The sequence below is a fragment of the Citrus sinensis genome, chromosome 8, assembly GCF_022201045.2.
Source record: "Citrus sinensis cultivar Valencia sweet orange chromosome 8, DVS_A1.0, whole genome shotgun sequence".
In the NCBI taxonomy this organism is placed as follows: domain Eukaryota; kingdom Viridiplantae; phylum Streptophyta; class Magnoliopsida; order Sapindales; family Rutaceae; genus Citrus; species Citrus sinensis.
In genome coordinates this window covers 2,356,254-2,372,115 of record NC_068563.1, presented here as the reverse complement: position 1 = coordinate 2,372,115, position 15,862 = coordinate 2,356,254, and the positions used below count along the sequence as shown (strand labels likewise).

The following is a 15,862-nucleotide window of genomic DNA, read 5'->3' as shown; positions in this document are numbered from 1 at the left end:
CAATGATGAAAATTGCTTCAATCCACCCCCCGTTAGCTTGCAATGGTGTTGATCAATTTTACTAGGTAGCTTCTCCACAAAGGAAATTTTACGGTTAAATCAGCATATGAGCTGTTGGATCATTCTCGTGTGCAGGAAAGTGCCACTTACTGGAGGCTAGCTTGGTCATGGAAGGGCCCGCAGAGTATCAAGATTTTTATTTGGCTGGTGCTGCACAATAGATTAAAGTCTCGGGCAGAACTAGCAGCACGACACTTGAACATTGATCCATCTTGTGAAAGGTGTGGTGCTGATTTAGAGAATACAATTCATGTGCTCCGTGACTGCCCCTATTCGAGAGCAGTTTGGCTACGACCTATTCGAGGAAACAATCAACAACACTTTTTCGAGTCTAGCCTTGCAGACTGGATGTCCGAGAACTTGCAATCCCAGAGCACCTCCCTAGGTAATAAACTTTGGCAAGTCATCTTTGGTGTTGCTATTTGGCGGCTTTGGTTTTGGCGAAATCGGTTTATTTTCACCAAAGATTATTGAGAGAGCAATACTATAGCAATGGATATAAAAGTCAGGGCAGCTGCAATTCAAAGATGTAATTCTTTCCTTAGTGCCACTGACAGAAACTGTATCGAAAAATGGATTCGCTGGATTGCTCCTACTTGGCCTTGGGTTAAGCTAAATACTGACGGTGCCATGAAGCCTTCAGGCCATGCAGGAGCTGGCGGGCTCATTCGTGATTACAGAGGAGTTTGGCAGATCGGATATAGTGCTAACTTAGGCGCTTGTTCAGTAACATCTGCTGAATTGTGGGGTTTACTTCATGGGTTATCCATAGCTTGGCTATATGGCTATCGTAGGGTGATAATGGAAGTGGACAACAAGTGCATCTTGCAGTTAGTCTCTAATTCAAGCCCCATCATCAATGAGCATTTTTCTCTAATCCAAGCCATCCAAGAGCTTATCCGACGAGATTGGTTGATTCAAATTAACTATATCTATCGGGAAGAAAATGTAGCAGCAGATTTTTTTACTACTTATAACTTATCTTTTTCTTTGGGTCTACATTGTTTGCAGTCCCTCCTTTAAATATGCTTAGCATATTAAACAATGATGTATTTGGGGTTGCACACTCCCGCTTAGTGTTGCCTTAGCTCTTTTCAGAACCCTTTATTAATAAAAAAAAAAAAAAGAATAGATCAACATCAATAATGTGTTTGATGGAATGCCTAGTGGAGAATCTCTTGGTGGGAAGCAACATCAATCCACAGGCCATTGATTGGCAAATGTGTTACAGCTGTAAATAGTACAGTTCCTTACTACACAAAGAACAGTTCGTTCCTCGTATGTTATGCTAATTTGCAGTGAAAACTCGAAGTATTCTCTTTTCCATTTTGCTTTTCCATTTAGTATATATTCTCTGAATCTTATCTCTCTACACAATGAAATTCTCTCAATTTTCACCCAGTACAAGCCCTGTTTTGTTCTTCAATAGTATAGAGTAATCATCCTCTCTCCATCTTCTACATTTTGAAAAGATGACTTCTGATTTTGCTCTTTCATCGCCGCTTGTTCCCCGGGTAAGTGAAAAAGATGCAAAAGCTTTACAATATATTGAGGAGATCACAAGAAATGCTGCCACATTTCAAGAGACAGTCTTGGCCGAAATCTTGAGTCGAAACGCTAACTCTGAGTACCTCCAACGGTACAAACTCGGCGGAGCTACTGATCGAGAGACGTTCAAGTTGAAACTTCCTGTAATCACTTATGAGGATATTAAGCCTGACATTCAGCGCATGGCTGATGGAGATCGTTCTGCTGTATTATTAGCCTCTCCCATCTCCGAATTTCTCAAAAGGTGAGAAACTTCAACTTAATTTCTAATTTCTATCTACAATACAGTTAAAATATATATATAACTACAAGTATATTGAACTTTCTGTACCTTTTTTTTTGGTTGGGGGGGGGGGGGGGGGGTGGTGTATGGTGTTTGAAGTTCTGGGACCTCTAGTGGGGAACAAAAGCTTTTCCCTTCAACTCAAGAAGAGCTGGATCGTCGCCATTTCCAGATCAGTCTTCTCAGGGCAGTAATGAATAGGTGAGTAATAGAAAAACACAAAAAACTGAGTGCATGCAATTACTTGATTTGCTTAATTAATATACATCTAATATAAGCAAGCCTGTGATGTGCTCCTTTATTATTTAATAAGCAGAGTTTTTTATTAAACAGTTGTGTGCCTGACTTGGACAAGGGCAAAGGGCTATATTTCTTGTTTGTAAGACCCGAAACCAGAACCCCAGGCGGCCTATTGGTTCGCCCTGCGAGCAACGGCATGTACAAGAGTGACCACTTCAAGACTCGGCTACATGACTACACAAGCCCTATCGAGGCCATTCTTTGCGCCGACTCGTTTCAAAGCATGTATACCCATATGCTTTGCGGCCTGTTGGAACGGGAACAAGTTCTCAGGCTAGGCGCTCTCTTTGCCTCTGGTTTACTGAGAGCCATGAGATTTCTTCAAATTCATTGGCAAGCTCTTGCTAATGATATTGAAACTGGGACACTGAACCAGAAAATCACAGACCCTTCAATCAGAGACTGCATGGCCAGGATTCTTAAGCCTCGTCCAGAACTTGCTGAATTGATCAGAATGGAATGTTCAGAGGAAAATTGGGAGGGAATCATCGCCAGAATTTGGCCAAATACCAAGTATCTTGACGCTGTTGCCACCGGATCTATGGCACAGTATATTCATTTGCTTGATTATTACAGCGGCAGTTTACCAATAGCAAGCATGGTATACAGCTCATCAGAATGTTTTTTTGGCCTAAATCTTAACCCAATGTGCAAGACATCGGAGGCTTCTTATACAATCATGCCAAACATGGCCTATTTCGAGTTCCTTCTTCACGATCCTGGCTCACCCGCGTCGACTAGTGACTTCCAGCCGCCAAAGCTTGTTGACCTTGTTGATGTTGAAGTGGGCAAAGAGTACGAGCCAATCATCACCAATTACACAGGCGTGTACAGGTACAAAGTTGGTGACATTCTTCGAGTCGCCGGGTTCCACAATGCATCTCCACATTTCCATTTCGTTAGAAGAAAGGATGCGTTACTCAGCATTGACTACGACAAAACTGACGAGGCTGATTTGCAGAAGGCCGTCGAGAATGCCTCTCGACTCTTGCGTGAATTCGACACGCGCATCCTGGAATACACCAGCTACGCGGAAAAAAAGACAAACCCAGGTCACTACGTGATATATTGGGAAATTTTAGTTAAAGACCCGGCCAATTCTCCCACTGACAATGTCCTGAAACAGTGCTGTTTAGCCATGGAAGAATCTCTCGACTCAGCATATCGCGAAGCACGTGTTGTTGATAAGACAATTGGGCCGCTAGAAATACGGCTAGTTAAAACTGGAACGTTTGAGGAGCTGATGGATTATGCAATATCGAGAGGGGCCTCGATCAATCAGTACAAGGTTGCAAGATGTGTCGGCTCTACTTCGATCCTGAAATTACTTGATTCCAGGGTTATATCCAAGCATTTTAGCCCATCTTTGCCGCATTGGACTATATAAAGAAGGTTGTAATCGATTGATTTCTTTTGTTCGCCTTTTGAGTCTTCTTTAATTTCAGAAAGCGAATAATGTTTGGACACCTCAAAATAAGCACTTAAAAAAGAAAGAAAGAAAAATGTTTAAAACATCTGAAATGTGTGAGAACAAAATTCCTTTTAAGTAAAAATCAGACACCTGCAACACCCGAACATAATAATCAAAACCCAAGAAAAAGCCACAAGGTCGCATTTCAAAACCAAACCACCAAAGAGAACATAGATTCCTCCCATGGTTGTAATATATTTGGACGTTCCAATTTCCCTGTGTATGTATATTTTTTGTCCAAAAAAAAAAAAAAGACTGCTGACAAAAAATATAGCATGATTAATTTCAAACTAATGAGGAATTCAGCATTTCACGAAGAATTCACAAACCATACTATACATGTGTCCTCAATGACAATAATAGTAGAGATTGAAAGGAGAAGAAAGCATTTAAGATGATCACCTTATACTATATAAATCAAATGACTAGTGACTATGCTACACCCCAGGGAGCAGCCAAAACCATAAACCTCCGTTCTTCAGCATATAATTGAAGTAGAATTCATTACTTGGCCATACAGTTCATTCTGAATCTGACGAATCAGGATTCGTGCCCTGCCGGACACTCCTTCTGGTTTCTGCACCAGATTTAACTGATGATTCCCCCTCCAAAAAGATGACCTGAGCTTTAGCTAACCTCTCCTCTAGTTCTTCCGTGCTGAACTCATCTGTCCCACCAAGCTCATCAAATCCCACCTAATTCGATATTGTTGTATTAGAAACAGGAGAAAACCGATGACATCACCAAAAAAAAAAAAAAGATTGATAATTGAGTATCTATCTCCATAAAACATACCACATAATCATCCACTTTGGCATTTTTTATGAGTGCAAGAGTAGGAAGAACCACAATCTTAAGCCTCTCAGCCAAAAAAGGACTTTTCTCTGCATGGATTTTCACAAACCGTGTCTCTATGTGTTTCTTTGCCAGTATACTCATGTGCTTATCCATTACCTACAAATCAAATTGTATTCTAATCTTCAATTACAATCCAGAACACAATGTAAGCAAAAATATCAAAAACTTCCAAGAAGCTAAAAATAAGTCACCTAACAATTGCACCAGTACAATGGAGGAGTGCAGTGATTTTTACAAAATTAAATTCTTAAATTTGTGAAAAGCATTTTTTGATAAGCCTCAATCAGCCATAACCATAATTGGCATAGTGCCCTTATGTGAAAAACTTCCAAAAAAAAGCTCTTATACTACCAAAAAATAAATAAAAACCACACAAGCCATTTCAAGCTCTTAGAAGAGCTTTTGCCAAAAGAACTTCCAAATAAGCCACAAACAGCCAGTCCTTTTGTATGAAGCAATTTCAAGTAAGAGAACTACTAACACCAAAATAAATGAAATAATTAAAATGCTATCCAGCAGTTAAAAAAGCTCCTATCCATCACTTCTCAAAACCACAGAGGCCATTTTATAAATCTTAGACAGTGCTTCTGTCAAAAGCACTTCCAGATAGACCTCGTTCAGCCACATTTCGACTTGTGCATTTGTACGAAAAGCGCTTACAATGCCAAAAAATTGAAAAAAAGAAAATGAAAATGCAATTCTCAAAACGAAACGAACCAATTTCAACTATTCAAAACGCTGTGTAAAGAGCACGCCTCAATCAGACAATATTTGAATAAAATAAAAAAATTAAAGAGAAAAAAAACTAACTTTGCAAGGCCAATTTTCTCGGTAGAAGTGGCAAACGACGCGATCGCTGGCCTTGACGACGGAAAAGAAGTCTTTTTCAGCTTGAATCTCGGAGTAATCCCCGTGGCCGAGGGAGATCCAACGGTTGCGCTTCTCCGCCATTTTCTTCATCTGTTGTAGCCGCCGTTCCCTCAGAGCCTCCAGATCGTCGTCGTCGAGCCGATCTATTGCTGCTATTTCTTCATCGAGCTTCTCCTCTACGGCTTTCGCTACTGTGAGCAGTTGCTTTTCCAAAATCTGCACGAGAAATTTCAGAATTAAAAAACTAAAATAATGTGTATGTGATTGAGATTTTTTTTTCCTTTTCCGATGAAAAATAAAATAAAAATTTTTTTTAAAAAAATTACTTCTTGAACTTTGGGATTTTCCATTTTTGTTGAATAAGGAGGGATGGTTCTTTCTTGCTTGTCTTTTGCAGTTCAAAATGAAATTGGCACAGAGAGCATTTTCAGGATTTGGCAAACGGCGAGATGAATTAAACCGACCTGTCGTTTGTTTAGTGAACTTGGGCTGGACTGAATAACGGGTTGGCGCCAAAGCCCGCATAGAATGACAAATCATCAAAGGCTTTTTAAGAATTGGGGTCTTAAAAGAAAAAGAGAGCAAAAACCATTCGCCTAACCTCCAGACCAATGCAGTTTGCGGTTTTTCAAATTCAAAATTTTTGAAATTAAGAAAATTCTTATCAAACTATATTATTTTGGATACTTCATAATCTGAATATATATATATATATACAAAAAATATAAATTTAAATACATTAGAGATTATTTTTTTATCTGTTAATATAATAAAATTTATATTTTTTTAATCTTACAGTGATATTCTCATTTTATTAAAATGAAAATATCTTCATTAGAGTATTATTATATATATGTAAAACTAAAAATTACAAAATAAACCAAAAGATACTTTCTAGATTTGCATCAAACCATTGACATGCCAAAATTGCTGAGGGTTCCGTTTAAGAAAATTTTGGTTAAGTTTCATAGCACTCTTCGATGATAAATGAAACAATATTACAAATAAATATATAAAAAGAGATCCACCTACGTTGCAACAGTTGCAAGGTACCACAACTTTTGTCCTTTTCTGATTCAGCCGATGGATCTACTGGAAAAGTTCTTTAACGGCTAGAGATTGTTCAACTGCTCTATAACATTATGGTCCCTATTGTTTATTGTAAAATCATAAATACCAAAAGTTTTATAATATTTTTATATCAGTCACATTGTTTTAAATTTTTGAAATTTCATCCACTAACTTTGTCTGCCCATAAAAATGAGCGATATTATAACAGCAACAATGTAATCTCACGTAAATAATTCTTTCATTATGTAACATACATTTAATATAAAATAAATAAATTGAATATGTATTAAAAATATGAGTTATTAAAGGAATTTGTGAAGTAAATAAGTGTAGAAATAAATAAACATATTACGTTATGACACTTTATTATTTTACTATTACAAAACTTTATCATCACATTTCTCTTTTCAATATTAATTGACAATTTAGTTTATCCATAGACTGAATTTTTGTCTATACATAAAATACCAACATTGCCCTTAAAATTTAAAAGAGCCATTTTGAAATTTTTAATGTGGCCTAATAAATTTATATAAAAAGACTACAATAAAAATATATAAAAGGAAGTTAGTTTAATTTTTTCTAAGAAAATAATTCAAAAGCTTCTGAGCTTTATTTTCCTAAGAATTATTTTTGTTTGTTTGTTTTAAATTTTGCCCTTATGAATCCTCATAGTAATATTTTATTCTTAATTAAAGGTGATTAAATAATGAATTTATTAGTTTCTAAGAATTCTTTTTAATTTTTGGTGGCTTTTTTTCTTTTTCTTTTTTGTGAAGGATAATAAACTATTGCAAAACATTCTGCAATGGGAATTTTATGTGTCATTATCTTGAACCCAGGGGCGAAGCAAGCCAACCTTGGTTGGGGGGCCAAAGAATTTTTTCAAAAAAAATCAATAAAATTTTTAATGTAAATAAACAATTATTAATGTAATATAGAATATTGAGTATTATATATATATATATAGGAAAATGAGACTCTTTCCACGTTAAGCACCACAATAAGCACCAAACGGTGCGTTATGGACATAGTATAAAATGAGCCAACTCACGTGATACACACATAGCCACCACAACACACACGCAATAGATCTCACGCGACACACACATTTTCTCCATTTGCTCTCGCAGAAATCTCACCGTTTCTCTTGCCGTGTCTCTCTTTGATCTCCGTTCTCAAACTTTCTCAGGCAGTGGTGCTCGGCGTTGGTCTCTGGTCGTGGGTCTCCGGCCGTGGGTCTCTCATCGTTGGTCTCTCACCGTGGGTCTGCTCTCTCTCTTCTCTGTCGTCTCTATTCTCAAACTTTCTCAGGCAGTGGTGCTCGGCGTTGGTCTCTGGCCATGGGTCTCTTGTCGTTGGTCTCTCACCATGGGTCTGCTCTCTCTCTTCTCTATCGTCTCTGTTCTCTCGAATTGTTTAAGTAATGGCAAATTTTCGTGAGTTGATTTTTAATTTTTGAAAATCCAGTTGATATTGTGAGCTTACTTGCACTTGGATTGATGTTGTAGTCGAATTGTATAGGTAATGGCAAATTTCCGTGAGTTGATTTTTAATTTTTGAAAATCCAGTTGATATTGTGAGCAAATGAGACAATTATTTTCAATAGTCTTAGGAGATGACCTTGTGCTGAAGATGGGATCTTGATAGCCTTAGGAGATGGTCTTGTGCTGGAGATGGCATTTTGATAGTTATTTACATGCAGTTTCTTGGTTACAATTGGTAATCCGTTATATCCTTTGAAGTTGACTACTACAAATATTCCAACTGATAGGTGAGTTGATTATTCTTGTGTTCCTCTTAGACATTTTTGAAATGAGTAGCAAACAGACCATATTTTTCTTCTTTTTGTTTTCTTTGTAGTTGAAATTAAATAATTTTATTTGAGCTGAATGGAATTAGCGTAGACTTTTTGTTGTACTTTTAAGATGAATGCAGTAAGATGTATTTCTTTTTTTTTAGGGGAGAAAAAAAGAAAATTAGACCTAGCACATACTTATGTTAACATTTTTTTTGTCTTTGCATGGGTGAAGTTGAATTGGTGGTCATTAGCATAAAGATGCAATTGGTAATTTTGAAGTTGGTTCAGTAAGCTAGTTTTTAATATATTGACTACCATTTTTTCTTTCTGGAAGGAATCTGGGTTGTTGTGTATATTGAACAGAATTTGTTCAATCATTATGTCTTCAAGCACAAGCGAAATTCAAACACAACTGAAAGCTTATGATAAATGCTGCAACAACAATAAGGTCTTGCGAACTTCACGTACAAAAGAAAATTTGAATCGTAGGTTTTGGAAGTGCAAATGATGTGGGGCTTTTGAATAGAATGATGATTGGAATAGCAGTGAATGTAATGATTTTAGAGGGATGAAAGATCGTATTATAAATCAGAATAAAATTGACGTGTTGTTAGCAGAAGTCCGTAAGTTGGGCCATCAAATCGAATGCTTATCTCTTAAATTTCAGTTGCTTGAGCAAGAACTTCAACGAAGACAACAACCAAGTGTTCTTGTAACATACGTCCCGCAAATAATGATAACTCTTTTAATATGTATTATATTTAAGTTGTGTAATTAATTAATGTATTGTTATCTTTCTTTCTTTTTTTTGCGAATTGTATCATGAATGCTTCAGTGGATGTAAACAAAAACTAATGTTTCTGTAAAGGGCAGAGAAGATTATGCTTATGATTATCGCTGTCATTTTAATTTGCCTTATCATTTGCATATTTCTGTCATTTGATCCCCATAACTAGTTTGTAAGGGAATTGTTCCATGCTTTCTCGTGGATATTGATAATTGCTGCACATTAAAAACACATTTATTCTTTAGGAAATAATTAAAGAATAACAAATATGCAGTTACAGAGGATCAATTCCAGTAGCATACAATTAAAAAATAACAGAATATCATTTATCCCTCCACCATTCCAGTAGCACACAATTAAAGAATAACATATCTGCAGTTACAGAGGATCAATTCCAGTAGCATACAATTAAAAAATAACAGAATATCATTTATCCCTCCACCATTCCAGTAGCACACAATTAAAGAATAACAGATTTGTAGCCTCAATTCCAATAGCATACAATTAAAAAATAACAGAATATCATATATCCCTCCACCATTCCAGCAGCACACAATTAAAGAATAACCTCCACCATTCCACCAGCATATAATTAAAAAATAACACATGCAGCATATCCCTCCACCATTCCACCAGCATATAATTAAAAAATAACACATGCAGCATATCCCTCCACCATTCCACCAGCATATAATTCGAAAATAACACATGCAGCATATCCCTCCACCATTCCAATCCAATAGCACACGGCCAAATAATAACATAGCTGCAGCATATAAATCTAATAAAGGATCATGCATAGAACAAAAACAATTTCATGTATGAAATCCACAATCTCACATATCATAGCCAAGGGCTTGTATTCGAATATTAATGAGAATAAAACAAAAACAATGTTATTCTACGAAATCACTTCAAAACTCCTTATCAACTTCATATTCACTATCTTACTGAAAGAGTAGCTGCTGAAAATGTCCATGCGGCTGGAATTGTGGTTCCTATTAAAAGAAAAATTACATATTTTGTTATAATAAAAGAAAATAAAGTAGATAAGATGAATAAATACTAAATTTATCACCACTTACCATACAAGAATTTTGTGTAGGTGTTGGATAAACATTATCCCCAACCATATGATGTAAGCTCATAAGACCCTAAAACAAACATACATTAAATGAAGCGATAATAAAAAAAATTTATAACATATACTATGAAAAACTTACATTACAATAGTCCAGAACTCCATGTGGGTACATATTCATATCAACACAACTTCCTTCAAGATTTTGAAATGCCTACAGAGGATCAATAATATATTAGAAAAATGTCGATGATTAAGTAATAAAAATCAACGACATGCATATGAATTCCATAAAACCTACCGTAATAACATTGTTCTCGTGTGTTGGGATCACAGTCGGCACTTGCTCGTTCACCCGTCCATTCTGCAAAGTTAACAAAACATACATTTGAACATCATTTATCTCATAAATTTTTTAACTTTAATTAAATTGAAAATACATTTTAAAAGTACCTTTGCATTGGAACGTGAGGAATTCATTTTAGATTTTGAAAATTTATTAGATTTCTTTCTTTGACAAGGTGGCCGACCTTTACGACGCCGAGCTACTGGATCTCTAACTGTTTCTACTTCCACACTACAACTTCCTTGGCTTGTAACAATAGTTACTTCATTATCTCCGCAAGGAATTGCCTTTGATAAATCCTCCCGTACATTCTCAATCCAATTGAAAACAAGATTAGAGCTTTCAATATTATGTGCAACCATATTTGCAACCTCCGTGAAAGTAGCACACATTTTCTCATATCATTTTTGCTCATCCGTACAACTATGAAGCTCATAACTCGTTTTCACTCTACTATGGCATCTTTACACATCTTTTCTCCATCTTCGTAAAATATACTTTTCTGGAAGTACTTCTACGTCATTGCGGATCATGATTATAACGGCATGCCTACAAAGAATACCTCTAAATTGGAACCTTAAGCAGCTGCAACGTATTTCACCTTTTTCTTTTTCAAAATATACTTCAAAAAATGTTATCTTTTTACCCTCTCCAACTTTGACATCCTCTCTAACTATATGTTCACTGTTGTGCAAATTTTAATGTACTCGCAAGCGCACGAATCTATTATAGTATAGATCAATGGTGACGAGTGTCGATCCCACGAGGAGGTGGATTTTAATTGTGTAGAATTAATTTTTGTGAATGGGTGATTGGATTTGTGGTGGAAATGATTGGAATATGCTAAAACTTAAATTAAAATGGCGAGAATAAATTCTAAAATTGGTATTGAAATGGTGAGAATAAATTGAAGAGAATTCTATTGAAATGACGTACTTGGGTATCTGGATTCGTATCAACATGCATCATGGGCTAAATAATCCGTATTAATGCCAATTAAATCATGAGGGGGGAATCCACACCTCATGAACCACGCTCTAATCAATATGGTGCTAAGGGCTTATCGTGCCAAATAATAATAACCTTGTACTAGAGGGCCGGTGTAACCAAGGCGGTACTAGACAAGATTAGTATTATTTGTCGACGAGAAGTCAAAACATCCACAAAAACTAGAGGGGAAGAGAAAATAAATTTACCAAATTAAGCCCATGACACATGTTGAGACTTCACCTTCAACCCAAGCTTGAAAGAAAATTAGCCACTCATAATTGAACTAGGGGCAAAATGGAAATTTATTAAAATACGAAGAAAATACAAGATGGAGAGGGAATTACAGAAAATGGATCCCAAAAATGGATTCAGAGATATCAAATTAGGGGGGGAGGCCCCCTTTTTATAGATACATGGAGTAAATCATGGCCATCGGATTAAAAACAGTTTGGACGCTCAGGATTGCGCCACGTCATCAGTCAACAGTCCACGGTTTGACCACGCGGATGAACAGTAACACGGTTTGACCCGACTTTGAACAGTAACGCGGTTTGACCCGGATGAACAGTAACGCGGTTTGGTTGAAACTAATCCTGTGTGATGCATGCACCGTACGCGAGATTTTTCGTCCACTGATATACTGCCACGTCACCATCAACAGTACATAAGAATTTTAGCCCAACAGGATCGTGACACCTCATCAGTCAATGCCACGTCATCAATCCGTCTATGTGAACAGTGCCGTGAACAGTAACGTATACAGTACTGTGTACGTGAATAGTACCGTACATGTGAATAGTGTCATTTTTCCTTTTATGGTCCTCCTAAGGTTTTCGACCGTCCTGAGTTCAAAAGTGATGTCCGTTTTGCCGTCTGATCTCTCCTTTATTGTGAAATGACTATAATGCCCCTAGAATACATAAATTACTTAATTAAAATAAAACACACGTAATTAAATCATAAGAATGTTAAATACATAAAAGTAAGGGTTGTTAGTAAGACTTGAAATGTAAAATGATGGTTTTCTCCTTTATAAATATGCATTTTCTAACACTCAACACACCCCCCAACCAGCTTATTGCTAGTCCCTAGCAAATAAAGCGAAAACAAAATTCAAATTCGAAATGATTTTTTTTTTTTTTTTTTTTTTAGAAACACTCTTGTTTATTCAATCAGATTAATGATAGCAATCAAATAAAAGTATAAGCATTATCTCTAGTCTAAAGCAACATCACACCCACATCAACCATCCACATGAATTAGCCCAGTAGACTTTGTTATAGCTACTTTCAAGAATGACATGTCAAACCCCAAAATCTCATTGGAGGTAGTGACACTCTCACAAAGAAATTAAAACCCAATAAACATAGTCACTCCAATCAATGGTAATTGAGAGAGAAAATAATAAAGAAATGATATCACATGCTCTCACCAAGATGAAATAAATATGCCCTCAGCTTAGAAATAATATGATCTCAAGTCAAATAAAATGTTAGTTAACCCACTTTATTTATGTCTTTTTTTTTTTTTTAAGCATCACTACATCTTTTTAGCCCATATAACTAGCTTCTACTTCAAACTATAGTTCCCTAAAATCAAGAAGGACTTTTATTAGGACGTAACGTAGGCTAGGGATATGGCTAACAAAGAAAGGAAATAAGGAAAACAAAGTATATGTTTGAGAAAAATGCAGAGAATTTTTTTTTTTTTTTTGAAGTTGCAAGGTGTATTTCACCTATTGTTGTTATTTTTATTCTTTTGAAACAACAATTTTTTTTTTTTTTTAGCTTTTATTTGTCATAACTTCACTGAACAACATAATTATTTACATTTTCTCAAACATAAATAGGTGATGGAATTTATAAGACATCGGGTAATACTCCAAATCGGAGTGGGTTAAGATGATAAGTTGACAAAGAAAAGGTTTTTTTTTTTTTTTTTTTTAAAGGTTCAAAAAGGGTAACTATGGATATTTAATAAAAGGGATGGCTAGAAAGGCTCAAACGGATCAAAGATGGCCTTTCCATTGTCTTTTAGGGCTCTAAATAATTATCCATATCTACTAGTTAGATTGGCCTCTCAATGTAGCAACACACATTTTTTTTCTTTTTTTCTTTTTTTTTTTTTTACCATTTTTTTTTAAAGGGCTAACTCAAAAGAAATGTAGAGATCGTGTATAAAATAATAAACTGCTAAGCTGTATAGAGAATGGGCAAAAGGGTTACTCTCCAAGAAAATGATAGGCTCAACAACTCACTTGGCACTTATTTATGACATGTTCATTCCTTCAAGCAACTCATATTTGTCTCCGACATCAACATGTAAAGTAGCAAACATAGCGTAACATCACTTAAGACCAAAGATAATACAAATAATAAAATTTGAAATTAATCATGTCATCCAATGTTAAAACAAATAACACAATTTTTTTTTTTTAACAACATTCTACCCCCCAACCTATTCTAAACATGAAAGAAAAATATGCATGCAGAAATGTGAAAATGATGTAGAAAAATTTATTAGAAAAAGAAATTTTTTTTTTTAACTAAGAAGATGCGTTTCTAGAGGCACGACACTCTATATTCAGCCATCTTCGACTCAAAAATTGGAAAATATATATTTATAAAGGAGAAAGAGGAAGAAAACAATTTTTTTTTTTAAAACGATGAAGATGCGTTTCTAGAGTAACTACACTCCATATTCAGCCATCTTCAACACAAAACGTTAGCAACAGTTAGTTTCTACAACAAAAAAATAGTAAAAACTTAACCAAGATTCCACAATTGTCGACTATTCCCTCCCCCCAACCAGAACGAAACATTGTCCTCAATGTTTTAAAGGAAAGAAGTAGAGTTTAGAAGACATCACCTGGGTGGTGCAACACAGAAGAAAATATTTACAGGCGGAGAGTTAAATCTAATTTGTACTTCTTACTGCGGCTACTGTTACCATCATTATTTGGTCGCTCCAACACAAAGGTCCAGGGGTCTGGCTCCGGTTTATAAGCTTGTAACATATCAAGTAGCTCATTAGCAGTGTGAGCACAAATAAAAAGTTTTTTCACATTAGAAGGAATGAAGTAGTTTTTTATTGCATGGTTAAGAAATGCGATAAAGCCATCATAAAAGTTATTGACATTTAACAAACCGATGGGTTTCTGGTGGATGTGCAGATGGGCCCAAGATGCTAGTGTCATAAGTGCCTCTAGTGTTGCAAGATCTCCTGGAAGGAAAACAAAAGCATCAGCATGATTAAGCATTTCAGTTATTCTTTCTTGCATACCTGAGACGACTAACTCTTCTCCAGTTGATGAGTCAGACGAACTACCCAATGGTTTTAGGACTCTTGGGATGATGCCTAACACTTGACTTCCTCTGATAAAAGCTGCTTCGGAGACCATTTTTGATAACCCTCGGTTACCTCCTCCATACACCAAATGTAAATTTCTCGCTGCTATGCTTCGACCAAGATCTATGGCTGCCTCAACGAACTCTTTATGTTTGCCATATGTAAATCCAGAAAGCACACAAATGTTCTTGAATTGTCTATTGGGAGTAGCTGACATTGTGATACTTCTCAAAAACAATTTGTGAGTGCTTGACAAAAAAGAAATCACATTTAAGAGTCTTGGTGATAGTAGGTCATGGTTGTGTATGAGGTAATATGTCAGTGTCAAATAACGCGTAAAGCACGTGTCGAGGATAGGCTTCCTATCCAATAAAGTAAAAGGATATTTACAGGTAGTTGCGACTGTGGCTCACATCTTCCTCTAGTTTTACGTCCAGAAACGGCTTGAACGCCCTCTATGGGTCGAGGATAGGCTTCCTATCCAGTTTTCTTATAAACTGGCAAACAGGGTCGTTTATAGTCAGATTCCCGAGACTATATCGTGCATGCTCTTTCTGGAATAATGGCCATAACTGGAGAATCGCTCCTTGCACATATCCACTGGGATGCGTTTCAAGAGACAAAAGGATATCATCCAATGACTCCTTATTCAAGCCATCCCTAATGAATTGAATCTTATCTTCCCTGTTATCAGACACCATTCCTAAAGAACATGGGTTTTTATTGCAACTCATTCTGGCACACTTATGACAAGCAACAGAAATTCTTCGAGCTCGTCGTTTTCTTGCATAATTTCCTTTACCACAACCAGGCATGAATGCAATAAATTTTGGAGGTAACTCACCTGCCGATCGTACTTTAGCCTCGATTAACCAACGGATGTCAGCAGGTATGTTATTCCTCATGAGTAATCGCATGCGTTCGGACCGAGCTTTATAGATCGTAAGGAGGGCATTCTGAGGAAGTGAAAGGAATCGCTTGTGAAGCTTTGCTAGAATCTCGTTTCTGTCCATACTTTCGCCTCAGAATATCAGTTATTATGGGAAAC

At 36.2% G+C, this 15,862-nt stretch overlaps 2 protein-coding genes across 2 annotated transcripts; one reads left to right on the top strand and one right to left on the bottom strand.

The window, feature by feature from the left end:
• The first annotated feature begins 1,220 nt into the window (after positions 1–1,220).
• On the top strand, positions 1,221–3,613 carry LOC102619738 (probable indole-3-acetic acid-amido synthetase GH3.1). Its single transcript, XM_006486897.4, has 3 exons — positions 1,221–1,852; positions 1,991–2,092; positions 2,225–3,613. The coding sequence occupies exons 1-3, from the start codon at positions 1,533–1,535 to the stop codon at positions 3,576–3,578; spliced, it is 1,776 nt and encodes a 591-aa protein (XP_006486960.2). The 5' UTR covers positions 1,221–1,532; the 3' UTR covers positions 3,579–3,613.
• A 308-nt stretch (positions 3,614–3,921) lies between these two features.
• Positions 3,922–5,883, bottom strand: LOC102619430 (thioredoxin domain-containing protein 9 homolog). Its single transcript, XM_006486896.4, has 4 exons — positions 5,717–5,883; positions 5,331–5,606; positions 4,458–4,616; positions 3,922–4,357 (listed from the first exon to the last, which is right to left on the bottom strand). Exons 1-4 carry the CDS (start codon positions 5,738–5,740, stop codon positions 4,184–4,186), a joined length of 633 nt encoding a protein of 210 aa, XP_006486959.2. The 5' UTR covers positions 5,741–5,883; the 3' UTR covers positions 3,922–4,183.
• Between the last annotated feature and the right edge of the window lie 9,979 nt (positions 5,884–15,862).

Coding starts and splice junctions, on each gene's coding strand:
- LOC102619738 (XM_006486897.4), top strand. CDS start 1,533: ATGACTTCTGATTTTGCTCTTTCATCGCCGCTTGTTCCCCGGGTAAGT. Junction 1,853..1,990: donor ATCTCCGAATTTCTCAAAAG/GTGAGAAACTTC, acceptor TGGTGTTTGAAG/TTCTGGGACCTCTAGTGGGG. Junction 2,093..2,224: donor CTCAGGGCAGTAATGAATAG/GTGAGTAATAGA, acceptor TTTATTAAACAG/TTGTGTGCCTGACTTGGACA.
- LOC102619430 (XM_006486896.4), bottom strand. CDS start 5,740: ATGGAAAATCCCAAAGTTCAAGAA. Junction 5,607..5,716: donor AAAATCCCAAAGTTCAAGAA/GTAATTTTTTTA, acceptor TTTCTCGTGCAG/ATTTTGGAAAAGCAACTGCT. Junction 4,358..4,457: donor CCAAAGTGGATGATTATGTG/GTATGTTTTATG, acceptor ATATCGAATTAG/GTGGGATTTGATGAGCTTGG.